This window comes from Amblyraja radiata, chromosome 6, assembly GCF_010909765.2.
Source record: "Amblyraja radiata isolate CabotCenter1 chromosome 6, sAmbRad1.1.pri, whole genome shotgun sequence".
Classification (NCBI taxonomy): Eukaryota; Metazoa; Chordata; class Chondrichthyes; order Rajiformes; family Rajidae; genus Amblyraja; species Amblyraja radiata.
Window position 1 is genome coordinate 93,104,279 of NC_045961.1, and position 27,789 is coordinate 93,132,067.

Here is a 27,789-nt window from a genome sequence, read left to right on the forward strand (position 1 = left end):
ATGTACAATAAAATGTAAGTCAATAAGAGAGAAGTGTTATTCCATCCTGTTTTTTCATGGTCAATAGTATGTGAGGCTGCCATTGATCTGTTTTCACTTCACTGACTGTTATAACCTGTCACGAGGCTTATAATGTCATAAGGTCATAAGATAATTTTCCACCTCATTCACACTCTGATTCTCTCTGTCCACAGTCTTTTATATTGCTCCGAATGTGCCCATCTTTTATCTAGAAACATAGAAAATAGGTGCAGGAGTAGGCCATTCAGCCCTTCAAGCCTGCACCGCCATTCAATATGATCATGGCTGATCATCCAACTCAGTATCCTGTACCTGCCTTCTCTCCATACCCCCTGATCCCTTTAACCACAAGGGCCACATCTAACTCCCTCTTAAATATAGCCAATGAACTGGCCTCAACCACCTTCTGTGGCAGAGAATTCCACAGATTCACCACTCTCTGTGTGAAAAATGTTTTTCTCATCTCGGTCCTAAAAGACTTCCCCCTTATCCTTAAACTGTGACCACTTGTTCTGGACTTCCCCAACATCGGGAACAATCTTCCTGCATCTAGCCTGTCCAACCCCTTAAGAATTTTGTAAGTTTCTATAAGATCCCCCCTCAATCTTCTAAATTCTAGCGAGTACAAGCCGAGTCTATCCAGTCTAGCCTTAAGTTCATTAGTGATAGGAGCAGAATTAGGCCATTCGCCCCATCAAGTCTACTCCGCCATTCTCTCCCTCCTAGCCCCATTCTCCTGCCCACTCCCCACAACCCGTGACACCCGCACTAACCAAGCCTCAATCAATCACGTGATCATATTGAATGGCGGTGCTGGCTCGTAGTGCCGAATGGCCTACTCCTGCACATATTTTCTATGTTTCTGTGTAACTCCGCCTTAAAAAACATCCATTGACTTGGCCTCCACAACCTTCTGTGGCAAAGAATTCCACAGATTCACCACCCTCTGACAAAATTCCTCCTCATCTCCTTCCTAAAGGAATGTCCTTTAATTCTGAGGCTCTGACCTCTAGTCCTAGACTCCCCCGCTGGTGGAAACATCCTCTCCACATCCACTCTATCCAAGCCTTTCACTATTTGGTAAGTTTCAATGACACTATACAATTAAAAAAAAAAAAGATTTACTTGAAGTATGGTGATGTGGCCTTTAATAGAATATGGCATCGGTATGTCAATTTTGATGGCCTTCCATGACCTTTATTTCTCATTGTCTTTTGGTAAGGGCTCACTCCTTGTGTGAGGACACGTCTTCTGAGCTTCAAAGAGTGATCTCTGTGGAACCTAAAGGTCAGCAAGAATCCCGCCGGAATTCCTTCACTGGCAGAGGAGCCTTAGCCAGGTATTGTTAATATCTCTACAAATGCCTCCATGGGTTCATTAAAATAAGTGTCGGAGCTATAGTCATCTAAAACTATTTGGCATTTTGAGTACTGTCGACAGACCTTGCCACGGACGATTAGGAAAAACATCAGAATATATACCTAACGCCCATTGTTCTCCATCTTAAGATCATAAGAGATAGGAGCAGAATTAGGCCATTCAGCCCATCAATTCTTCTCCGCCATTCAATCATGGCTGATCTATCTCTCCTTCCTAACCCCATTCTCCTGCCTTCGCCTCTGACAGCTGTACTAATCAAGATTCTATCTATGTAGGAAGGAACTGCAGATGCTGGTTTAAACCGAAGATAGACACAAAAAGCTGGAGTAACTCAGCAGGACAGGCAGCATCTCTGGAGAGAAGGAATGGGGAAGTTTTGGGTCGAGACCCCGTCTATCTCTGCCTTAAATATATCCACTGACGGCCTCCCCAGCCTTCTGTGGCAACGAATTCCACAGACTCACCACCCTCTGACTAAAGAAATTCCTCCTCATCTCCTTCCTAAAAGAACGTCCTTTAATTCTGAGGCTGTGACCTCTAGTCCTAGGTTCCCTATTTTATTCTTGGCATTTAATCTCCTATCTTCTGTTGAAGTGACCAAAGATTGAGAGGGGATTGGAATGAAACATAAGATCCTGGTGGCTCCTATGAATGAGGATGTGGATATGGGGGGATTGTCATGTGGAATAGGAGTAGAATAAGGCCATTCGGCCCATCATGGCTACTCTGCCATTCAATCATGGCAGATCTATCTCATACTCCTAACCCCATTCTCCTGCCTTCCCCCCATAACCCCTGATACCCATACTAATCAAGAATCTAATAAGATCATAAGTGATATGAGTAAAATTAGGATCGCTGTCGCCACAAGTATAGGTTGCAATCAGCTCAGCCATGTGCTTATTAAATAACAGAGCATGTTCAAGGAGCCACATTCCTTGCTTCTGCTGCTAATTCGTAAGATCATATTAATCAAAGTAAAGTCCAGATCACACTTGGTATGAGGGAATGCATTGAAGTGAAGGGTCAGTGCAGAGCTGGGTGGTGTACACTGTCGACCAAGAATGCACTTGCAACCTCCTGGAGTCATAGAGTGATACAGATTAGAAACAGGCCCTTTAGCCCAACTTGCCCACACCAGCCAACATGTCCCAGCCACACTAGTCCCACCTGCCAGTATTTGGTCCATATCCTTCCAAACCTGTCCTATCCATGTACTTGTCTAACTGATTCTTAAATGTGGGATGGTCCCTGCCTCAACTACCTCGTCTGGCAGCTTGTTCTGTACAACCTCTTTTTCCAGGTTAACTAGTTTCATCATCGTATTGAGGAACTGGGCCACTCAACAAATCCACACCGAAGATGAGAGGCCAGATTCTTTCTTGGAGCGCTTTCGGGGACCAGATATAAAGGACGTATCAAGCCGGGAGAGTAACACGCAGTCAGCCGCGGGCAACCCAGAGCAGCAAGGCAAGAGGAACAAGAAGTAAGTTGCAGTCCACTGCACGAGAGCTGAGATGACTCCAGTTGTTCCCAAAAACCTAGTGTGGCTTTCAAACTAAATCAAGCATTTAAACCATATAACATAACAATTACAGCACGGAAACAGGCCATCTCGGCCCTACAAGTCCGTGCCGAACACTTTTTTCCCTTAGTCCCACCTGCCTGCACTCATACCATAACCCTCCATTCCCTTCTCATCCATATGCCTATCCAATTTATTTTTAAATGATACCAACGAACCTGCCGCCACCACTTCCACTGGAAGCTCATTCCACACCGCTACCACTCTCTGAGTAAAGAAATTCCCCCTCATGTTACCCCTAAACTTCTGTCCCTTAATTCTGAAGTCATGTCCTCTTGTTTGAATCTTCCCTATTCTCAAAGGGAAAAGCTTGATCACATCAACTCTGTCTATCCCTCTCATCATTTTAAAGACCTCTATCAAGTCCCCCCTTAACCTTCTGCGCTCCATAGAATAAAGACCTAACTTATTCAACCTATCTCTGTAACTTAGTTGTTGAAACCCAGGCAACATTCTAGTAAATCTCCTCTGTACTCTCTCTATTTTGTTGACATCCTTCCTATAATTGGGTGACCAAAATTGTACACCATACTCCAGATTTGGTCTCACCAATGCCTTGTACAATTTTAACATTACACAGTCTGGCACTTCCTGGTTCCAGTCTTGGTTTCTTGGTTTCAGTCACCTAACCCGACAGTAAAAAAAAAAACCTTCTGTTCCAGCATTCAACGTCCATTACACATTTCAAAGTCTGATCCCCATAGCTGGCCTTTATTTTACTCAAGCATTGACAGTCTCTAGAGAGAGCTGGCTGATGGATTTTGATGCCAATATATTAGCAACGTAATTACATGGGTTCATGTTGGCACCAATAAGGAGTGTATAACCTGATGTGGACATAAGCCATTTGCCATCCTTGCAACCATGGTGTTTATTGGTGGTTCCTTCACAACTTCTGGAGTCATTCCAACATTTTCTACTTATTTCATTCTGGTTGCGTTTTTCATGTCTCTTTTTGTGCTATATATCACAGAAACATATCCCTCGATGCCAGCCCTTGTTTATAAGAAATAAGCGTTAAATTAAAATCTTGGACGCTGAATGCTGGAACAGAAGGTTTTTTTTTTTACTGTCGGGTTAGGTGACTGAAACCAAGAAACCAAGACTGGAACCACGAAGTGCCAGTGGTAAAAGTGGGCTCATTTGCCACTTACGATTCCAAGCAGTAAGATCAAAGTGGAGAGCTAGTTTGGCATTCAGGGCCAAAGGCTTATTGCATTTGTATGCCTTGATATCGATGAGGAAAGCAACTTGTCATCCACAAGTGCTGGTGTTCATCTCGTAACCCTACTGACACTTATTTACAGGCACAGATCACAGTATTAGAATCAAGGAATATAGAACCTAAGAGCTGCCAAAACAAACTTTTCTTAATAACTGAGCACGTAATAATTTGCACACCCACAAATCAATAAAACATAAAGTCCTCCTTCCTCTTAAGTGGTGTTTTTTTTGCCAAAGGTGTGCTGTAAAGGGCCAGTCCCACGAGCATGCGACTCCATGTGGCAAGCGCGATCTAACGTGGTCGCTTGAACCGTACGGCCTCGCGGGGCCGGTCCCACTTCGATCGCCAGAGCTGTATGGAGTTGTGCGGAGCTGGTCCCGACATCGCGCGGGGCTCCGAAAAGCTGACCGTGTTCAAAAATTCCGCGCGGCAACGGCCTGCCGGCCCGCAGCCGCCCCGGCGCCATACGCACCGCCTCGACGGGCGTTCGCAACGTCTTGACGCTGTACGTCACGCGCAAACTCCCCGCGGACTTCGCTCGAACTTTACGTCACTCACTCGACCTCCGCGCGGCTCCCACTTCCGGTTTGGTCGCGCTTGCCGCATGCAGGTCGCATGCTGGTGGGACCAGCCCTGTACGGGGGATCACTCGGCCTCCGCGCGGCCCCCGCTTCTGGTTTGGTCGCGCTTGCCGCATGCAGGTCGCATGCTGGTGGGACAGGCCCTTAAGGAGATGGATCGACTAGGAAATTATAAGTTTACAACCCCACAGTTTTACAACCTATGACAACCTGGCACAGGGGCTTATCAGAGGATTAGATTAGAATGATTGTGCATGAAATAAAGCAAATAAATAAATAGAAAAAGCTGGCAGGGAAAACAAATGCAGTCATAGTGTTAGAGTCATAGTGTTATATAGCGTGTAAACAGGCCCTTCGGCCCAATTTGCCCACACCGACCAACATGTCCCATCTACACTAGTCCCACCTGCCTGCGTTTGACCTATCTCCCTCTAAACCTGTCCTATCCATGTACCTGTCTAAATGTTTCTTAAACGTTGCAATAGTCCCAGCCTCAACTACTACTTCCTGCAGCTTGTTCCATACACCCACCCACCCTTTGTGTGAAAAAGTTACCCCCTATATTCCTATTAAATCCTTCCCCCCTCACCTTAAACACAAGTCCTTAGGTTCTCGATTCCCCTACTCTGGGCAAGAGGCACCCGTCTACCCGATCTATTCCCCTCATGATTTTGTACCTTTATGAGATCACCCCTCATTCTCTAGGGTATACATTATATATCATATCATAAGTTCAAGTCTGCCCTCTCCCCATCTTCTCCCCATCCTCTCCCCCCTCTTCTCCCCCCCCCATTCTCTCCCCCCTCCTCCCCCCTCTTCTACTCCCCCTCCTCTCCCCCACACCACCCTCCTCTCCCACCCCTTCCCCTCTCTCTCCACCCACTCTCCCTCTCCCCCTCCCCCCTACCACTTTCTCCCTCTGCCCCCCTACCCCTCTCCCTACCTCACCTCCCTCCCCACTCTTCCCCCTCTCTCCCCTCTCTCCCCCTCCCCCCTCCCCCCTCTCTCACCCCTCCTTCCTCCTCCTCCATCCCCCTCTCTCCCCCCCCGCACCCCTCTCCCCCCCTCCTCTCTCCCCCCTCTCGCACCCACTCCTCTCCCCCCCTCTCTCACCCCCCCTATCCCTCTCTACCCCTCCCTCCCTCCACGCTCTCCTCCCCATCCCCCTCTCTCTCCCTCCCCCCTGTTAGATTCCTGCAGATGGATTTGAAATCTCTTTAACTAAAGGGAATACATTGGTTGATTCAAATTATCTTTTCCTAAATGTTCCTACATATCGCTCAATTTGCATTGACAAATTAATTCATGCTCATAATTGAATTTATGTTTAGGTTTATTACTGTCATGTGTGCAGTGACAAGCTTTGTTTTGCATTCTGTGCAATCAGATCAGATAATACTGTCCATAATTACCTCCAGATAAACTCATACAAGAAGTAAAAGAAGTTTAAAAGAGCAGGGAAATTGTATTAGATGACAGCAGATCATCCTCTGTGCCCAGTGGACTAAGAATCGCCGCACTCCGGTATCATAATAGTTTAAAAAGTAGATGTGAACTTTTCTTGCTGTTTGTCTCCAGCACTGTGGTGCAAAATCAACAACCACCTACCCTAAACTCCGAACACTCACCATTTTAGCCGCAGTTTTCACCGGGTGCATTTTACTTGTGTCCTTAATATTCTAAAATGCTGCAATTCCTGGCAAACTTCAATGTCAACAATTGCAACCTCAGGAAGATAAGTGAGTAACCTTCAGTTTCATCGCATCAGCACTCATCATTCCCAATCCCTCTTGCGTTCCCAGTAGAGTTGGTAACCGATCCTCACTAGTTCTTGATTAATGTGGCTCAGTCCTTGTCCGACCCCCCCCCCCAAACAAAAAAGCATTGCTAAATTGCCAAGTTACAGTGATTTTTGGAGCAAGATTGCTTTTGCATCAGGAGGTCTATTCAGCAGAAATGAATGAAAAACATTTATGTCGCACTCTGGTGCTCTGATGAGAATTGCGTTTGGATCAGGTGCATGCTTGTGAGGTTCAGACGTGATGTCTTGGATGGCAATCTCTGACGGCATCCAGGCTTGAATAGGCAGCTTCATGCTTCCAATGGAAACTGGGATCATCTCCAAAATAAAGAAAGAGGAAAAATAATAAGGGATTGAGTGAAAGAGACTGAGATTCATTTTGGGAAGTAACACCCCTTCTCTTGCCTTCCTCTGAAAGGACTTGAGCACCCCCTGCTGATGACTCTGAGACGCACAAGCTTCAGGCACAGACTGCCCGAGGAATCTCAAGGGTCAGAGTGTTCCATTGTAATAGGTGCTGAAACAGAGCAACAAAATTCTTGCTGTCAGTAGTCAAGAGTGTTTTATTGTCATATGTCCCAGTTAGAACAATGAAATTCTTACTTGCAGCAGCACAACAGAATATGTAAACATAGTACACTGTAAACAATTTAACAAATGAGAAAAAAAAGTTCAGCATGTGTACATACACACACACGCACACACATAAAAACAAGCTATAATAGTGCAATAATAACTATGTAGTTCAAAGCTTATTTGAGGTTGTATTTTTTAATAAGCTAATGGCCGTAGGGAAGAAGCTGTTCGTGAACCTGGATGATACAATGTTCAGGTTCCTGTACCTGTTTCCGGATGGCAGGGGTGAAATAAATGTGTGGCCAGGGTGGTGTGGGTCTCTGATGATGTTGGCTGCTTGCCTTTTTGAGTTAGCGATCCTGGTAAATCCTTTCAATGGTGGGGAGGTTAGAACCCGTGATGGACTTGTCAGTGTTCACAACTTTTTGCAGTCTTCTTTGCTCCTGGGCATTCAATACGTTCTCTGCTGTACACCTGTAGAAGTAGCAACACTGTTTAGTAAACACAGTACTCAATAGGTAAATTCAACAAAAAAAAACTAATATAATGAAAACCAAAACCCAAACAAAAGGCCAAAGTCTCTAATGCAACCACGACAGTTCGTAGTACGAGGTTTAGTTGGCATGGCTTGTGTCGTGCTATTGTTAATGTCAAGGACTATATGGGGAGGTACTCAGTGCACGTTGACCAAAGCATTGCTGGTGCTTAGTACGAGGGTAGGTTTTCAGAAGGATTGTGGTGATCTAAAAGGCCTGTCCCACGAGCATGCGACTCCATGCGGCAAGCGCGCCCTAAAGGGCCGGTCCCACCAGCATGCGCCTGCATGCGGCAAGCGCGACCTAACGTGGTCGCTTGAGCCGTATGGCCTCGCGGGGCCGGTCCCACTTCGATCGCCGGAGCCGTATGGAGTTGTGCGGAGCTGGTCCCGACATCGCGCGGGGCTCCGAAATACTGACCGGGTTCAAAAATTCCCCGCGGCAACAGCCTGCCGGCCCGCAGCCGTCTCAACGCCGTACGCCCGTTGGACTTCGCTCTAACTTCACGTCACTCACTCGACCCCTGTGCGTACGGCGTCGAGGCGGCTGCGGGCTATAGGTCGCGCTTGCCGCATGGAGTCGCATGCTCGTGGGACAGGCCCTTAATGGTGGTGCTTGAGATTAAAGGAATTTGTACCTGGAGAAAAAATTATCTCTGATCGACTTGTCGGTAAGAAGAGTTTAACTTCATAAATTGTGTCAGGCTGCCTGTGAGTAATACCAGGAAGCGCTTCTTCACGTGAAAGGTAGGTGGGTTATAGATCTCTGTCCCTCAAAGCTAATGCAAGGGCACTTTGAAAAATTCTAAACTTTGTTAGGATTTTGACAGGTTTAAGTTAGGAAGACTGGGAAAAAGAATTAATGATAAAAATTTCAAAAGAAACATGGGAAAAGTATTTGATATATATACATAAATGTTCGATTAATGCTAGACACAATTTAATTCAATTTAAAATATTACATAGATTATATTATTCAAAAACTAGGTTGAATAAATTCTATCCAAATATCTCTCCCATCTGTGATAAATGTCTTTCTCAAAATGCCAATATTACACACTCTTTTGTTTCTTGCACAAAACTTCATAAATTTTGGTGTGACATATTTGATATATTCACAAATCTATTTAAGATAAAAATGGAACCTAATACTGAAATGATTATATTTGGAGTAATGGGAGACGGGAACAAATTAAACATACCCCAAAATTCATTTTTTAATTATGGGTTAATAACAGCAAAAAAACTTAAATTTTGGAAAAATGCTACTATACCAACATTTAAAATGTGGATCAGTAATATGTTGGGCACAGCCCACTTGAAAGAAATGAGACTCCTCCTAATAGACAAACAAGACCAATTTCTTAATGAGTTGGTCTCCATTTATTGATTTCTTGGATTCATGTGGTGCAACAGTATCGTGAAAATTAAATGTTTCAGGTATGGGTGAAAGATGATCAAGAATATAAAAAATCATCTCCTTGTGGCGATTGGACAACCTCCCTCCTGCTTCTCTTTCTTACTTATTTATTTTCTTTACTATCTCTTTTTCCCTCTTTTTTTTCCACACACACTAGACTTCACTTTCTTACTTTTCTCTTTAAAAAAAAAAAAAAGGAAGTTGTACAGAGAATGTAATATGTTAACATAATTTTGGGAACCTTGAAAAAAGGTACCACTGTATTGTACTTCTAATAAATAAAATAATAAAAAAATAAAAACAAAAAAAAGTTAAGAAGCTGGAGTCACGATACAGGTATCATAACTGAATTACTGAATAAAGAACTGATTGGACTATTCCTGTGCCTATCTGTCTAGTTTAGTTTAGTTTATTGTCACATGTACCGAGGTACAGTGAAAAGCTTTTTGTTGTGTGCTATTCACTCAGTGGAAAGACAATACATGATTACAATCGAGCTGTCCACAGTGTACAGATACAGGATGAAGGGAATAACGTTTAGAGCAAGATAAAGTCAAGTAAAGATAGTCTGAGGTTCTCCAATGAGGTAGATGGTAGCTCAGGATCGCTCTCTAGTTGTTGATAGGATGGTTTCAGTTGTCCCAGTTGTCTTGTTTACCATCATATCCTTTGTACAATAATCTAATGTTGACACGCTTTGATTTTACTTTTTCAATGTGTTACCAAATTGAGATTAGATTTCAGGAAATGTGTATTGTTATCATGCAGTGATTATTTCAAAGATAGCTACTATCATTTTTAGTATTCCCTCTGTTGCTTTTGCAAAGGTTTTTTTTAGATTAAATGTCACTATTGGTGTAAATGTCTTTCTATCCCTTTGCATTACATTGACTGCAAATCTGCTCATACCTCCCCTGTTCCGAGCTAAAGAGTGGAAAGTAAACTTTGGCTATTTAAATGAAATATCTGTTACAGCATCAGTGGCATTTTATGGGTGTCAAGACAATTTTCATGCTTTGTGACACAATTGTGTTTTGCAATGTGACAGCGTTTGCTACTTGGCAATGTAAACAACAGCAACAAGAAGGATGAAGGGTAAGGGCCTGTCCCACCAGCATGCGACTGCACCAAACGTGGTCGCTTGAGGCGTATGGCCTCGCGGGGCCGGTCCCATTTCGATCGGCTGAGGCGTATGGAGTTGTGCGGGGCTGGTCCCTTGGGCTCCAAAAATCTTGCAGCCGCATTGAGGCCGTACGCAGCGCCTCAACGGGCGTGGTGTTGCGTGATGACGTCACCGCCCGGCGTGCCGTTGCGTGATGACGTTACCGCCCGACACCGTGCGACGTCCAAATTCAGTCGGCCCGCCTCCTGCCCAGCTGATTGGTGAATATGATGTCAGAACCAGCCCCGCACAACTCCATACGCCTCCACGGTTGAAATTGGGACCGGCCCCGCGAGGCCGTACGCCTCAAGCGACCACGTTTGGTGGCGCTAGACGCATGCAATCGCATGCTGGTGGGACAGGCCCTTACGCAGCCAACCTCCATTTCATTCTCCTCCCATTAGGGGGCTCCGAGCTCTCCTAGTGATATGTAATAGCTTGTAGCAGTAGAGCCGACCTTGGCAAATGCACAATGAATATGCCAAGGTCCTGAGTAATATATACGGAGTGAAGCAATGAATGCTCCTGTCAAATGATACATTTGGATTCCAAATGTACATTGGCAAAGCTAGATTGTGCCCTCTAGTATTGAAATTGCAGGAAATAAGATGAATAGATTGTTTGATAAGCTGATTCGTATGAATGTGTTAAGCAAATAAGTTATTATATTTTTGATGGTGTTGATGTGGATATTTTGAAAATCAAACAAAATGGCTTTCACTACAATGTAAATATATCATTTGTTACACCATTGTGAGTGGAAGCTAACTGAGTTTAAACGTAAATGAGTAGAAAGGAACTGCTAAAGCTGGTGTATACCGGAGATAGACACAAAGTGCTGGGGTAACTCAACGGGTCGGCAACATCTCTGGAGAAAGAGAATGGGTGACGCATTGGGTCGGGACCCTTCTTCAGACTGCTGAAGATGTCTTGTGGAGGGTCCAGACCCGAAGTGCACCCATCCTTTATCTCCAGAGATGCTGCCTGACCCGCTCAGTTACCCCAGCACTTTGTGTTTCTCTTAAACGTAAATGAACTGGTTTTGGTTGAATCTCCATTCATCCAGAAGCCAAAGAGACAAAAAGCTTGGTGTAATTGACAATGCAGTAAGCAATGAACAAGGATGAGGTACTGAAATCCCTGTCAAACTATACAAAACTTATTTTCTAGTGCAAGGACCCCTCGATCATATTAATTAACATACGGTATTGAAGATTAATGGTGTCGTGAAAATAATTTGCCATTTACCATACAACCATAGACTAAATGAAGATCCTCCTGACAAGATTGAGGGGGTTTAATCAGCTAGAAAATGTCTCCATTGGGGAGGGTGGCTTGCAAGATAATAGACACCACAAAAAAAACCCAAGGATGACCAGAAAGCAAAACCATCCAAAATTAAAATGAACTTTTGTATCTTTCTGATTCCTTGTTAGAAATCAATGGAATAAATCAAAATAATTTAAGTGTGTCATTCATAATAAGATAGAATTACTAAAAAGGCTGTCCTGCCACCGCATTTAAAATGGCTTTTAAAACATGGGGAGGGGGGCACAATGAGGCCTAACATCTAGGACAGGTGTCGGCAACCCACGGCCCACGGGCAGGATCTGGCCCATAACCCAAAATCATCCGGACCGCAGGCGTTTTTTTTTTCATTCGTTTTCGCGACCTGGGTGCTACAGCCAGACCCGGGACAGGCGAGCCGACCTGGGAACTGCAGCTGGTCCAGGGCTGCTAGATTCCAGGAGCTGGCGGCCTCCAACTGGAATCGACCTTGTGGGCTCCGGTTGCAGAGCCTGTGGACCTACCATCACGGAGCTGGCTGACTTTGGAGGCTGTGGTGGCGGTTTTACAGCAACATGTTTCACAAAACATGGGGGTGGATTGTCCCCCCACCTCTCAAAACATCCCCCCCCCCCCCCCCCGTCCGTCCCCTCCCCAGGATTTCCGCCCATACCTGCAGATGCTTTTAAGTTCCATATTATTTTGTTGTAGACTAGTTCTGTGCAGCAATAAGTTTGACTTTTGTAGAATGCTGTTTGTGGCAAATGCACTGTAGAAATCCAGAAAGAATCAACCTGGTGAGTTACATCTGTACTCTGTGAGGAGAAAATAAGATTTTCTTGCAATCTCTGCCCTATGTTTCCATATGCAATCTCTCAGTCCTATCATTGATAAGGTCTGTGATACAAATGTGAGTTGGTGATTTTACAAGTGGCCATACAATTAGGTGCAATTTCAGGTTTTCTTATCAGCACCATCATCAACCAAACAGCACTATTAAATAAGGTACACAAAATTGCTGGGGAAACTCAGCGGGTGCAGCAGCATCTATGGAGCGAAGGAAATAGGCGACGTTTCGGGCCGAAACCCTTCTTCAGGTATTTTGAACACACAGCACTATTAAATACTTCACCAATTAAAATGATCTCCGCAGGCTATCTGATGGGAAATATTACTCCATAGCCAACTTTATACTATTTGTCCAAATGCCTGCAGACAGTGTAATTGTATTTTTTAAATGATTACTTTGGACAATTAAAATATCAGAAGATTCCTTTTGATCCTTTGACTTTGGTTGGCATTGGGCAATTTTTCAATGGCCACTGAGATCTAGTCGGGTCACATAAATGCAATCTAACACTATGGGCAAGACTGAAATGCCTTAACTCTGCATAGTGCTGCTTGTGCATGTCCCAATGCATTGAAGAAAAATCTATCTTCACAACTGTCATGTGACTATAGGCAATGGGTGACTCTGGAATTCAGTTCCAGAAACCACTGCTGAGGCAGCCGCCATTTTGTTGTTAGGATATGTCCTGAATCTCCTTTTCAAGAGAATATATAATTTCAGGTATTATTCTCCATTCTTGTGCATTCTTTGTCTTTCAAGACTTTGAGTATCACTGTGGTGCAGCGGTAGAGTTGTACCTTACAGCGCCAGAGAACTGGGTTCGATCCTGACCATGGGTGCATCTGTATGGAATTTGTGCATTCTCCCCGTGACCTGCATGGATTTTCACTGGGTGCGCCAGTTTCCTCCCACACTCTGAAGACGTACAGGTTTGCAGGCTAATTGGCTTGGCAAAAATTGTAAATTGTCCCTCGTGTTTGCATGATAGTGCTAGTCTATGGGGTGATCGCTGGTTGGCCAATAGGCCTATTTCCATGTTGTATCTCTGGAGTCTAAAGTCTAAATCTCCCCACTAAGGAAGGCTGGCATCCTCTGAGCTGAATTATTGAAAATATTTAAAGTGGATGTGGATAACTATTTGATAGATTGAAGAATAGAGGGTATGGAGAAATTGATCAGTAGTGGAGCTAATGCCATCAGAGATCAGTCATGATCATGTTGAACGATGGAGCAGGCGTGGAAGGCCTGACCGTCCATTCCTACTCTTATTTTCCCACGTTCCTGTGGTTAACTCTTCACTGCCCTCAGTTGTGGCCAAATAATCCCATTCAGTTGTATTGTTACCTTCTCAGGATAAAAAGGACTGGTCATGGTGGCAACACTAACTTTCAGAAAGGAGGTGAAAACATAAGGAAATGAAACTTTGACACAATTACCATGCGTGTTTCATATCTTTTGTGAATTTATTCTGCATTCAAATTGGCAGGGGTGCTGAGGAAGAGGATTTCTTGGAATGTATGCGGGATATTTTTCTAAACCAACATGTAGAGGAACCAACGAGAGAGCAGGTTTGTTGTGCGTGGCCCCTTGGGCACGAGTGACCATAATATGGTTGAGTTCTTCATTAGGATGGAGAGTGACATAATTAATTTAGAAACAAGGGTTCTGAACTTAAAGAAAGGTAACTTTGAGGGCATGAGACGTAAATTGGCCAAGATGGACTGGCAATTGATTCTTAAAGGGTTGACGGTGGATGTGCTATGGAAGGCATTTAAACTACAACAATTGTTCATCCCAGTTTGGCAAAAGAATAAATCAGGAAAGGTAGTGCATCCGTGGATAACAAGGGAAATCAGGGATAGTATCAAAACAAAAGATGAAGCATACAAATTAGCCAGAAAAAGTAGCCTACCAGAGGACTGGGATACATGTCCTCTGTATATTTAGTGCAAGCAACTAAACACGTCTATGCCTTATCTTAAAACCGTACCGGGGAATTTGCAGAGAGTAATCACAGCAAACCATGCATATGACCAATTTTGAATTTATATGGACACAGATATGTGATTGATTATTCAATTAACCCCCATGCAAGTGAAAAGTAATAAACTATCAGCCTGGAGCTAGTCTCCCAAAGTGGACCTTATCTGTGGTTGGACTATTTCCCCAGGCAGTGTTGCTCTTTATACCCTTCATCCTCCATAGTAGCTTCTTTAACATGGTAAGCTGTTAAATACTGCTGTTCATCCTGCAGCAAGGTGGAAGATAAGAAAGACAAAAAAGTAGGTAAAGATAGACAAGGGAATAAAGGGAAGAGTAAGCAATCAAAATGAAAGTGCAGGACATAAAATCCACCAAATGTCTTTGTGTTCAGAACCATTGGAAGCTGGCCCTCCAGTAGTTCAATAGATCTAATGATCAATGTGTGTGGACACCAAATAGTTATTCTATAGATTGCAGACAGAGATTCATATATAAATAATAGTCAACATTATTAAACAAGACCGGGCCCTAGTGGGACCACACCTGGTGTATTGTGTGCAGTTTTGGTCTCCTACTTTGAGAAAGGACATTCTTGCTATTGAGGGAGTGCAGCGTAGGTTCACATGGTTTTATTCCGGGGTGGCGGGACTGTCGTGTGATGAATGAATGGAGCGACTGGGCTTGTGTTCGCTGGAGTTTAGAAAGATGAGAGGGGATCTTATGGAAACATATAAAATTATTAAGGGATTAAGGGATGGACATGCTAGATGCAGGAAACATGTTCCCGATGTTGGGGGAGTCCAGAACCAGGGGGCCACAGTTTAAGAATAAGGGGTAGGTCATTTAGAACTGAGATGAGGAAAAACCTTTTCACCTCGAGAGTTATGGATTTGTGGAATTCTCTGCTTCAGGAGGCCGATTCACTGGATGCATTCAAAAGAGAGTTAGATAGAGCTCTTAGGGCTAGTGGAATCAGGGGATATGGGGAGAACTAGATACTGATTGTGGATGCAGCCTACTCCTGCACCTCTTGTCTACAGTATGTCTATGTCTGAGACGAATATTACCCTTCTGCTACTAGGCAGAGAAACAGGCAATGGCTGCCTTATTTACTATTGATTTAGCTTCAACCAATCCTTCTTTCCTCGCCTGGTCCCCCTCCCCTCCCACCCCCCTCCCCCCCTGTATGTCTAAGTCCCTGCACTGAGATTTCCTCACCTATCTTGGTCTGTTTTCCTTCATAGAAAATAGGTGCAGGAGGAGGCCATTCGGCCCTTCGAGCCAGCACCAAACCTGGTGCCCCGGCACGCCCTATTCCCAGTGACCCCCCTGTACCCAATTCTCTCCCCTCAGGCCCCCCTTCCCTCTCTCTCTCTCTCTACCCCCAGCGCCTCCCACCTCCAACCTCACTCCGTCATCTTACTCCGGCCTCCTGCTGCTTCTCGAGACAAGAGACCTCAGGCTCCGCACCATTTATTTTCTTTGGCATTTTTGGTCACCCTGAAAATGAACGCCATTTAAAGAACAAATGTGAGGGTCAAATGTGAGGGTTTCCTGGTGTAATCCTAAACTGAAACAGTCGCTGTTGGTTTCGGTGAGGTGTTCTCTATTGATGGTTGTAATGTAGCACACCAAATATTTCTTAAATATACTCTTCACGGGCTTATCACTCACTGTACAGATAACAGTCTGAGAGTTATACAGGACTGTTGGCAATGCATGAACGGAAGGGACTTGGCTGGGAGTTGCTGATCCAGGCTCAGTGGAGATCTCTGTTAGTGCTTGATTACTTAAAAAAATTTAATATTAAATGTGCTTCATATTTATCAGAATTGTGAATGCAATGTGTTACCTGGTTTCCAATTGGGTCTGAATTGGTTTGGTATATTTATCGCAGACATGGTAACATATCTCAACATTTCTTACTTACTGTTTACTGTTGGTGATTCATTATTTGTTTAGTAGAATGTCACTTTTTAATAGATGTTTTTACATTTGCATATGGTATGCACATATTTGTATACAGTCAGTTCATCTATTGTTGAATTGTTTGACATTCTTTGGTTTAAAGCTGGTTCCTCCCGTTCCAGTTTTGAATGGGATATGATGCATAGAGTTTAGAGTTGATGAATTATCAGGAGACAACTGTTTGAAATGGTGGTGACTAATAATTTCTGTGCTCATAGACCATAGCCAATTGAGTTTATCTGAAATAAACAGAGTATTGTAATTAACCGAGCAAATAGTTTGTTGTCAGTTTAATTTTATGTTTATGCCAGAAAATATTTTTCGCCCAATTTTGGCATTGAATATAAAAATGAAGAATATTAGTTGTGGTACATACAACCCATTAATGTTTCTCACTTTTGAAATGGACAGAGGAATTTGTGTAAGGCCACAGAAATGAAAAACATTTTTTATTGTGTAGAATCTCTTCACTGCAGCCTTTTCACTGGAAGTATCTTTTGTGACAAACTCTGTTTGCAATCCTAGGAAGAAAGATTTACTCATTATTGATCCTGCAGAACATCTTTACTACCGCTGGCTGTCCATTATCACAATGCCTGTATTGTACAACTGGTGTATGCTCGTGTGTAGGTAAGTTTCTGATTAACCAGTAAGTAATAATTGTTGGTTGTGTATTTATTCATCCTATAAGTAATTGAGTCCTAGAGAGTCATAGAGCTACATTGCATGGAAACGGGCCCTTCGGCCCAACTTGTCCATGCCAACCAAGGTGTCATTCTGGGCTAGTCCAATTTGGCTCATAGCCCTCTCAATGGTTCTTTATTGTCACCTATGCACAGCACAGTGAAGTACTTTTGCACAACCACAAATGCACAGTCACCGTATTTTGGCACCATTTATAAAACAAAACAGTCCGAAGATCAAATTCCGGTCCACATGTTGGAAGTAGCATCCCCCAATCCAGGTAAACCCTTCCTTATCCATATGTAATGTTTAAATGCTCCGTGAAAGTTGTAATCATGTCCTATTCTATAGCGTCCTCTGGAAGCTCGTTCCAGACTTGGACTACCCTCGGAGTGAAAAAGCTGCTCTGAAGTCATTCTTATTCTATTCCCTCTCACCAAGCCAATACATGATAGAGTGGTATCTATAATGAGAATAACAAGGAGTCTAAGAGGAGGTGCTTCTAAGAGGAGACTTGGCACCAACTTCTGCAATTTGCAGATATGGAGTAAACACAAAATCCAGTCATAGTCATGCAGCACAGAAGCATCTGTGGTCCATCTCATCCATGTTGACCAAGATGCCCCATCTAAGCTAGTGCTATTTGCTGCATTTGGCCTGTATCCATCAAAGCCTCTCATGTCCACATACCTGTCTTATATGTTGTTATAGAGCTGTCAGTGATCCTTTGATTTTCCACAAGGTTCTTTCCCGAATTATTTGCAAATACTGATTGATAATAAATTCAATTACTTGCACACCATTCTTCTAGAATCCATAAGATAACTCCACAAGTTTTTAATGGTGTAATTGTTACAAGATGTAATTGCTGTTGTCCCTGAAAATCTAATTTAACTTGTGTGGAGTTTAATTTTCTCAACATAATTATTTCAAAATGCATTTCAAGTTTGTTTGTGAAATTTTATCTTTCGGTGTACATTGCAATCTTTAGCTTGCTATCATAAAATGGTGAAAACACTAATTGAAATTGAAGTATTTTACTTCCTGATTTGTTTTCAGTGTGGGTTATTTGGTGCAAATAGATATTCAGCTAAATTGCTGCCATCTACGTATGCTGGAGATTTCCTTTATCGGAAACATAGAAACATAGAAAATAGGTGCAGGAGTAGGCCATTCGGCCCTTCAAGCCTGCACCGCCATTCAATATGATCATGGCTGATCATCCAACTCCGTATCCTGTACCTGCCTTCTCTCCATACCCCCTGATCCCTTTAGCCACAAGGGCCACATCTAACTCCCCCTTAAATATAGCCAATGAACTGGCCTCAACTACCTTCTGTGGCAGACAGTTCCAGAGATTCACCACTCTCTGTGTGAAAAAAGTTTTGCTCATCTCGGTCCTAAAGGATTTCCCCTATACCCTTAAACTGTGACCCCTTGTCCTGGACTTCCCCAACATCGGGAATAATCTTCCTGCATCTAGCCTGTCCAACCCCTTAAGAATTTTGTAAGTTTCTATAAGATCCCCCCTCAATCTTCTAAATTCTAGCGAGTACAAGCCGAGTCTATCCAGTCTTTCTTCATATGAAAGTCCTGACATCCCAGGAATCAGTCTGGTGAACTTTCTCTGTACTCCCTCTATGGCAAGAAAGTCTTTCCAAAGATTTGGAGACCAAAACTGTACGCAATACTCCAGGTGTGGTCTCACCAAGACCCTGTACAACTGCAGTAGAACCTCCCTGCTCCTATACTCAAATCCTTTTGCTATGAAACAGAGCATATCCTTGGGATAAGAGAAAATGTGCCTTAGTGATCGCAGGACCCAGCTTTCTTTCGGGCTAATGGCAAACAGGGTCGACCTGTCACGGGCTATAACATCTGGATTATTATGGTGAGGTGAAGGTTTAGGTGTAAATTTATTATTGTCCATGTACTGAGCTATGGTGAAAAGCTTTGTTTTGCATGCTACCCAAAGAGATCAGATATACCATACATAAATACACTCCAGTCAAACTCAAGTACAATAGATCGAGCAAGGGGATAGAACCAGATTGCAGATTAGAGTTCTCAGCATTCTAGTGCATCGGTTCCATAGATGGGAATTCCCTAGAAAGCGCAGGGACACTGCTGCCTGAAGTACATCATAGGACATTAAAAAAAAGACACAAAGTGCTGGAGTAACTCAGTGGGTCAGGCAGTATCTTAGGAAAGCATGGATAGATGATGTTTCTGGCAGGGACCCTATTTTTTGTTTAGTTTAGTTTAGTTTAGTTTAGAGATACAGCGCGGAAACAGGCCCTTCGTCCCGCCAAGTCCACGCCGACCAGCAATCCCTGCACACGCACACTATCCTACACACACACGGGACAATTTACATTTATGCCAAGCCAATTAACCTACAAACCTGTACGGCTTTGGAGTGTTGGGAGAAAACTGAAGATCTTGGAGAAAACTCATGTGGTCACTGGGAGAACGTGCAAACTCCGTACAGACAGCACCCGTAGTCGGGATCGAACATGAAACTCTGCCGCTGTCAGCGCTGTAAGACAGCACAGCAAACTTTACTGCTGTGCCACCTATCTTCAGATTATCCATGTTCTCCAAAGATACTGCCCTTGACCCACTGAGTTACTCCAGCACTTTATGACTTTTTTTTTGTAATCCAGCACCTGCAGTTCCTTGTTTGTAAAAATTACATCTACTCGGGTTTAACTACCCAGTTACATAATTGTTAATATGAGAATATTAATCAGGAACAAATGTACAGCACCATACTAACCTTTGTTAAGAGCAGCTCTTGGGGACCTGAGCAACTCGTCCCTTGACTTCTAATTCTGATTATAAAGAATACATTTTCTTCTCCTCTTACAAAATTATTTTCATGGATTTTTCATTGTTCTCTGTATTCACGTCAACTGAGAACTGTCAAGAATAGCCAAAAGATCATCCATCATTAGCAGAGAGAGAAAGATAGAGATTACTGGTTCAGGAACAGTTCTGATGAATTCAATGATACTTTATAGTCACATGTACCTAGTGAAATGCTTTATTTTACATACTCCCCCGTAAAATCATGTAGGAAACCTCGTCTAGACAGTACACAAGAGTCACCACATTTAGGCACCTACAAAGTTACAAATGTTCACCGAACAGTCCTATCTGCTGCCTGCCGCCATAAATGGCCACAGCCCCCCCCCCCCCATTCCCCCCTCTCTGCCGAGTCCCCCTTCCTTCTCAGCGGCCTGCGTTGCTAAATCTATCCATTGCATCCCATTCACTGCCAACCTGCCATGTATTTCCAGTATTTTCTATTTACATTTCAGATTTCCAACATCTGTGATATTTTCTTCTGAACATAGGCAAACTCTTTATCACCTTAGCAGCAGCCGAAATAACCTTCCTCTATAGTGAAAGTGGGCCAAAGACTTGGGACTAAATGAAATGTGCACTAACCCTAATAGCTTTTGGATACATAGATTAAAAGCACATGTAATGGATATGTTCACAGTCATAGAGTGTGCAAACAGGCCCTTTGGCCCAACTTGCCCACACCGACCATGTCTCATGTACACTAGTCCCAGCAGCCTGTGTTTGGCCCATATCCCACTAAACCTGGCCTCTCCATGTACCTGTCCAAATGTTTTCTTAACTATTGGGATACTACCCTACTCAACTACCTCCGCCGGAAGCTCATTCCAAACACCCACCACCCTCTGTTTGAAAAGGTTACTCCTCAGGTTCCTTTTAAAGTCCCCCCCACCTCACCTTGAACCTATCTGCTCTGGTTCTTGATTCCCCTACTCTGCGCAAGAGTTCCTCTACCCGATCTATTCCTCTCATGATGTTGTACACCTCTATAAGATCCTCCTGCCCTCCAAGCAATAGAGTCCTAGCCTACTTAACCTTGCCCTATAGCTGAAGCCCTTGAGTCTTTCATGTCTTGTCTCAGAGTATTACTTTAGCAGATGCTTTCTTGTTCTCCATATTCACTTTGTACCCATAACATACATAAAACATCCTGGTTCTGGCTGATACCTTACTACTATGTATCGCAGTCACTATTAGAGCGTACATAACGAGTCGTCATTGCCATTTTGAACTTTACATCCTGTATTCTAGATCATGTTTTGAAGAACTTCAGATTAAACATCTTGCGCTTTGGTTGACACTGGATTATGTATCAGATACAATCTACATTATGGATTCATTGGTGAGGTTTCGAACAGGTAAAGACGCCTATTTTTGTTTTATTAAACCGCTTCTGTCTTAGAGAAAATGATCATAGCAAAAGGATTTGAGTATAGGAGCAGGGAGGTTCTACTGCAGTTGTACAGGGTCTTGGTGAGACCACACCTGGAGTATTGCGTACAGTTTTGGTCTCCTAATCTGAGGAAAGACATTTTTGCCATAGAGGGAGTGCAGAGAAGGTTCACCAGACTGATTCCTGGGATGGCAAAACTTTCATATGAAGAAAGACAGGACCTTATAAAAACTTACAACATTCTTAATGGACAGGCTAGATGCAGGAAGATTGTTCCCGATGTTGGGGAAGTCCAGAACAAGGGGTCACAGTTTAAGGATAAAGGGGAAATCTTTTAGGACCGAGATGAGAAAAACATTTTTCACACAGAGAGTGGTGAATCTGTAGAATTCTCTGCCACAGAAAGTAGTTGAGGCCAGTTCAGTGGCTATATTTAAGAGGGAGTTAGATGTGGCCCTTGCGGCTAAAGGGATCAGGTGGTATGGAGAGAAGGCAGGTACAGGATACTGAGTTGGATGATCAGCCATGATCATATTGAATGGCGGTGCAGGCTCGAAGGGCCGAATGGCCTACTCCTGCACCTATTTTCTATGTTTCTATGTCTATGTTTCTATCTCCATCTTCTCCCAATGCAACGGTTCTGTTGAAGATAGAAGGCTAGTTTGTAGCTTTGGTCAACACACCATGCAACTGATAGAAACACTGCCTTGCAGCTGAAGCAATCATGGCTCAAACCTAATCACTGGTGATATCTGTGTTCTCCTGCAGGCACAATGATTTCCTCCCACATCCTTAAGATGTGTATGTTTAGAGGTAAAATACATAGAGAACATAGAGCACTGCAGCCAAAATGTGGAGGAAGGAATTGCAGATGCTGGTTTACACTGAATGAATGAATGTATTAATAAGTTTATTGGCAGTGACAGTTAGGAAAGACACATAAAATATTAAACATTTCCAATAACACATTATTGATTAAACACGTGAATTAAATAAACTACCAGAGCAAAAGGAGGCTACAGACATTTGGCTGTTGAGTAGAGCAACTACTCGTGGGGAAAAAAGCTGTTTTTATGTCTGGCTGTGGCAGCTTTGACAATCCGGAGTCGCCTTCCAGAGGGAAGTGATTCAAAGAGTTTGTGGCCAGGGTGAGGGGGGTCAGAGATGATCTTGCCCGCTCACTTCCTGGCCCTTGCAGTGTACAGTTCGTCAATGGAGGGGAGGTTGCAGCCAATAACTTTCTCAGCTGATCGGACGATTTGCTGCAGCCTCCGGATGTCGTGCTTGGTGGCTGAGCCAAACCAGACCATGATGGAGAAGACTCTACGATGGCCGTATAGAATGAGACCATCATTGCCTGTGGCAGATTGTGCTTCCTCAGCTGCCGCAGGAAGTACATCCTTTGTTGTGCCTTTTTGACTGTGGAGTCGATGGTAGCCCCCATTTAAGATCCTTGGAGAGGATGGTTCCCAGGAACTTAAAAGACTCCACAGATGTGACTGTGGTGTTGTTGATGGTGAGTGGGGTGAGGGGAGGGGGAGCTCTCCGAAAGTCTACAATCAATTCCACTTTCTTGAGAGCATTGAGCTCCAGGTTGTTGCGATGGCACCAGGACACCAGCTTTGTCACTTCCTGTCTGTAGGCAGATTCCTCCCCATCCTGGATCAGTCCAATCAGGGTTGTGTCATCCGCAAACTTGAGAAGCTTGACAGAGGAGTCTGTGGAAGTGCAGTCATTGGTGTAGAGAGAGTAGAGGAGAGGAGAGAGTACGCAGCCTTGCAGTGCTCCTATGCTGAGCATTTGCGGGTCTGAGATGTGCTTTCCCAGCCTCACCTGCTGCATCCTGTCTGTCAGGAAGCTGGTGATCCACTGACAGAGGGGTTCAGGCACAGTCAACTCGGAAAGTTTGGAGTGTAGTAGCTCTGGCACAATGATGTTGAATGCAGAGCTAAAATCAACAAACAAACAAGACAAACACAAAATGCTGGAGTAACTCAGCGGGACAGGAAGCATCTATAGAGAGAAGGAATGGGTGACGTTTCGGTTCAAGACCCTTCTACAGTCTGAAGAAGGGTCTCAACCCGAAACGTCACCCATTCCTTCTCTCCAGAGATGCTGCTTGTCCCGCTGAGTTACTCCAGCTTTTTGTGTCTACCTATAGAACAGTACAGCACAGGAACAGGCCTTTAAGATACAGGTACTTTGGATCCGTCTTCACTAAGGAGGATTCAAACAATCTTCCTGATGTACTAGTGGCCAGAGGATCTGAGGTGACGGATGAACTGAAGGAAATCCACATTAGGCAGAAAATGGTGTTGGGTAGACTGATGGGACTGAAGGCTGATAAATCCCCAGGGCCTGATGGTCTGCATCCCAGGGTACTTAAGGAAGTGGCTCTAGAAATCGTGGACGCATTGGTGATCATTTTCCAATGTTCTAAAGTTCCTGTGGATTGGAGGGTAGCTAATGTTATCCCACTTTTTAAGAAGGGCAGCAGAGAGAAAGCAGGGAATTATAGACCAGTTAGCCTGACATCAGTAGTGGTGAAGATGCTGGAGTCAATTATAAAAGATGAAATAGTGGCACATTTGGATAGCAGTAGCAGGATAGGTTCGTCAGCATGGATTTACGAAGGGGAAATCATGCTTGAAATTTGCTTGCTAATCTTCTGGAATTTTTTGAGAATGTTACCAGGATAATGGACAAGGGAGAGCCAATGGATGTAGTGTATCTGGACTTTCAGAAACATTTGAAGGAGATTAGTGGGCAAAATTAGAGCACATGGTATTGGGGGTAAGGTGCTGACATGAAAATTGGTTGGCAGACAGGAAACAAAGAGTAGGGATTAATGGGTCCCTTTCGGAATGGCAGGCAGGGTACCACAAGGCTCGGTCCTGGGACCGCAGCTATTTACAATATATATTAATGATTTAGATGAAGGGATTATAAGTAACATTAGCAAATTTGCAGATGACACAAAGCTGTGTGGTAATGTGAACTGTGAGTAGGATGCTATGAGAATGCAGGATGATTTGTACAGGTTGGGTGAGTGGGCAGATGCGTGGCAGATGCAGTTTAATGTGGATAAATGGGAGGTTTTGCACTTTGGTTGAAAAATCAGGAAGATTATTATCTATATGGTGTCGAGATGGGTAAAGGGGAAGTACAGCGGGATCTGGAGGTCCTTGTTCATCAGTCAATGAAAGTAAGCATGCAGATACAGCAGGCAGCAAATGGCCTAGATGTCCTTCTGTAGTTGTACAGAGCCCTAGTGAGACCACACCTGGATTATGGGTGCAGTTTTGGACTCCAAATTTGAGGAAGGACATTCTTGCTATTTAGAGAGTGCAGCGTAGGTTCACAAGGTTAATTCCCAGTACTGTCATATGCTGAGAGACTGGAGCAGCTGGGCTTGTACACTCTGGGATTTAGGATGAGAGGGGATATTTTGAGACATATAAGATCATTAAGGGTTTAGACACGCTAGAGGCAGGAAACATGTTCCCGATGTTGGGGGAGTCCAGGACCAGGGGCCAAAGTTTAAGAATGAGGGGTAAGCCATTTAGAACGGAGATGAGGAAACACTTTTTCACACAGAGAGTTGTGAATCTGGGGAATTCTCTGCTGGAGGCCGGTTCTCTGGATACTTTCAAGAGAGAGCTAGGTAGGGCTCTTGAAGATAGCGGAGTCAGGGGATATGGGGAGAAGGCAGGAACGGGGTACTGATTGTGGATGATCAGCCATGATCACATTGAATGGCTTGAAGGGCCGAATGACCCACTCCTGCACCTATTGTCTATTGTCTAAGCCCACGGCAACTGTGCCAAACATAATGCCAATTTAAACTAATCCCAATGCCCCGCCAACCTCTGCCTGATCATGTGCCTATTCAAATGACTCAAATATATCTGCTTTCACCATTTCCCTTGGTAGCATGTTCTAGGCATTGACCACTCTGTATAACAAAGTTGATTTCAAATCTCCTGTAACCTTTTCTCCCTCACATTAAATCTATGTCTCTCGCATGTAACATTTCCACCTTCTTGATGATCTATCCTGTTTATGCTGATCATAATTTCCCTCCCGTCTATGGGGATAGTAGAATCTTTGGGGAGATGATAAGAAAATGGGGAAAATAAAGTGGTATTTGTGCAGGAACAGTGTGAATGTTTGATGGTGTGCATGACTCGATGGGCTGAAGGGCCTGTTTCTGTGCTCTATGAATCCAGGACCTGTCCTCTGTCCATTCTACTCTTAGCCTTTACCGAGTCGTCTGGTTAATTGACTATTTCTTCCAGTGCTAAATATCTTGAAGGGTCTCGACCTGAAACGTCACCCATTCCTTCTCACCAGAGATGCTGCCTGTCCCGCTGAGTTACTCCAGCATTTTGATCCCGCCAACGGGTGCACTCTGTTCGGAGTTTTGCAAGTTCTCTCAGTGACCCGCGTGGGTTTTCTCCGAGATATTCGGTTTCCTCCCACACTCCAAAGACGTACAGGTTTGTAGGTTAATTGGCTTAGTATAAATGTAAATTGTCCCTAGTGTGTGTAGGATCGTGTTAGTGTGGGAAAATCGCTGGTTGCCGCACACTTGGTGGGCCGAAGAGCCTGTGTCCACGCTGTATCTCTAAACTAAAATTTATAGAGATTCAAGACCAAAACTAAATTGAGATTTTCAGAATATCAGAAAATGTGTTTGTCGGACCAACTAGTTTAGGTTAACGCTTTGAATTACGTACAGCTCAGTAACATTATATTTCTTCACTTAGGTTTTCTTGAACAAGGATTGCTGGTCAAAGATGGGAAGAAATTACGGGATAATTACACAAGGATGCCTCAGTTTAAATTGGATGTACTGTCCATTCTACCAACAGACTTAGCATACCTTAGCTTTGGATTTAAATACCCGGAGGTGCGATTTAATCGTCTTCTCCGCTTTAGTCGGATGTTTGAATTCTTTGATCGTACGGAAACCAGAACAAACTACCCCAACATATTTCGAATTGGGAATCTTGTCCTGTACATCCTCATCATTATCCACTGGAATGGCTGCATTTATTACGCAATCTCGAAATCAATTGGTTTTGGCACTGACACTTGGGTCTATCCAAACATATCCCACCCTGAATATGGACGGCTCAGCAGAAAATACATCTATTGCCTTTACTGGTCCACCTTGACCTTGACCACCATTGGAGAAACCCCTCCTCCGGTAAGGGACGAGGAATTTCTGTTTGTGGTCATTGACTTCCTGGTGGGAGTCCTTATCTTCGCGACCATTGTTGGTAACGTGGGGTCCATGATCTCAAACATGAATGCCTCCAGGGCTGAGTTCCAATCCAAAATTGACGCCATCAAACAGTACATGCAGTTCCGCAAAGTGAGCAAAGACCTGGAGGCCAGAATCATCAAATGGTTTGACTACCTGTGGATCAACAAGAAGAGCATAAACGAGAAGGAAGTCCTCAAGAACCTACCCGACAAACTCAAGGCCGAGATCGCTATCAACGTCCACCTGGACACACTAAAGAAAGTCCGGATCTTCTCCGACTGCGAGGCCGGCCTCTTAATTGAGTTGGTGCTAAAGCTGCAGCCTCAGGTCTACAGCCCTGGGGACTACATCTGCCGCAAGGGAGACATCGGCAGGGAAATGTACATCATCAAAGAGGGCAAGCTGGCAGTCGTGGCTGATGACGGAGTGACACAGTTTGTTGTCCTGAGCGATGGCAGCTACTTTGGGGAGATCAGCATCCTGAACATCAAGGGCAGCAAAGCCGGCAACAGGCGGACGGCCAACATTCGGAGCATCGGCTACTCCGATCTCTTCTGCCTCTCCAAAGTTGACCTGATGGAAGCCCTGACTGAATACCCAGACGCCAAAAAGATTCTGGAGGAGAAGGGGCGTCAGATTCTGATGAAGGACAACTTGATCGATGTGCAGGCAGCAAATGATGGAGCGGACCCAAAGGACCTGGAAGAGAAAGTGGAGAGAATGGAGTCCTCGCTGGACAGCATGCAGACCAAGTTCGCCAGGCTGATGGCCGAGTACAAATCCACGCAACTCAAGCTGAAGCAAAGGCTCACAAAGGTGGAAAACAGAGTGAAGAACTATGGCAGCGGATATCTATCCGATAGCTTTGACAGTACCACTGACACGGAAATGGGGAAACCATGATGGTGACGGTCAGGTCACGACGGCATCTTTTGCTTCTTTTCTTACCATTTTGATACTAGGGTTCATTGTTGAGAAAATAAATTATTTTTGTATGGGACTACTTAGAGATAGTGTGTACTACAAATCTCAGTTAGGATTTAATACCGATCCATAATTAAACTATTACGGATCAAAATATGGCACGATTTTCATGTTAGCACCAATCTTAATTAGGTTTAACTGTTTGTTAGGTGGTTATGTCAGAAAGATTGAGAGGGTGAGTGGGGAGAGTAGGAATGGAGTTATGATATTGTCA

General features: G+C 44.0%; 1 protein-coding gene across 1 annotated transcript; it reads left to right on the top strand.

Moving 5' to 3' along the window:
• On the top strand, positions 1–27,789 carry cnga3 (cyclic nucleotide gated channel subunit alpha 3). The gene is made up of 6 exons (XM_033023450.1): positions 1–14; positions 1,244–1,360; positions 2,705–2,887; positions 16,900–17,004; positions 21,178–21,284; positions 26,089–27,789. The coding sequence occupies exons 1-6, from the start codon at positions 1–3 to the stop codon at positions 27,492–27,494; spliced, it is 1,932 nt and encodes a 643-aa protein (XP_032879341.1). The 3' UTR covers positions 27,495–27,789.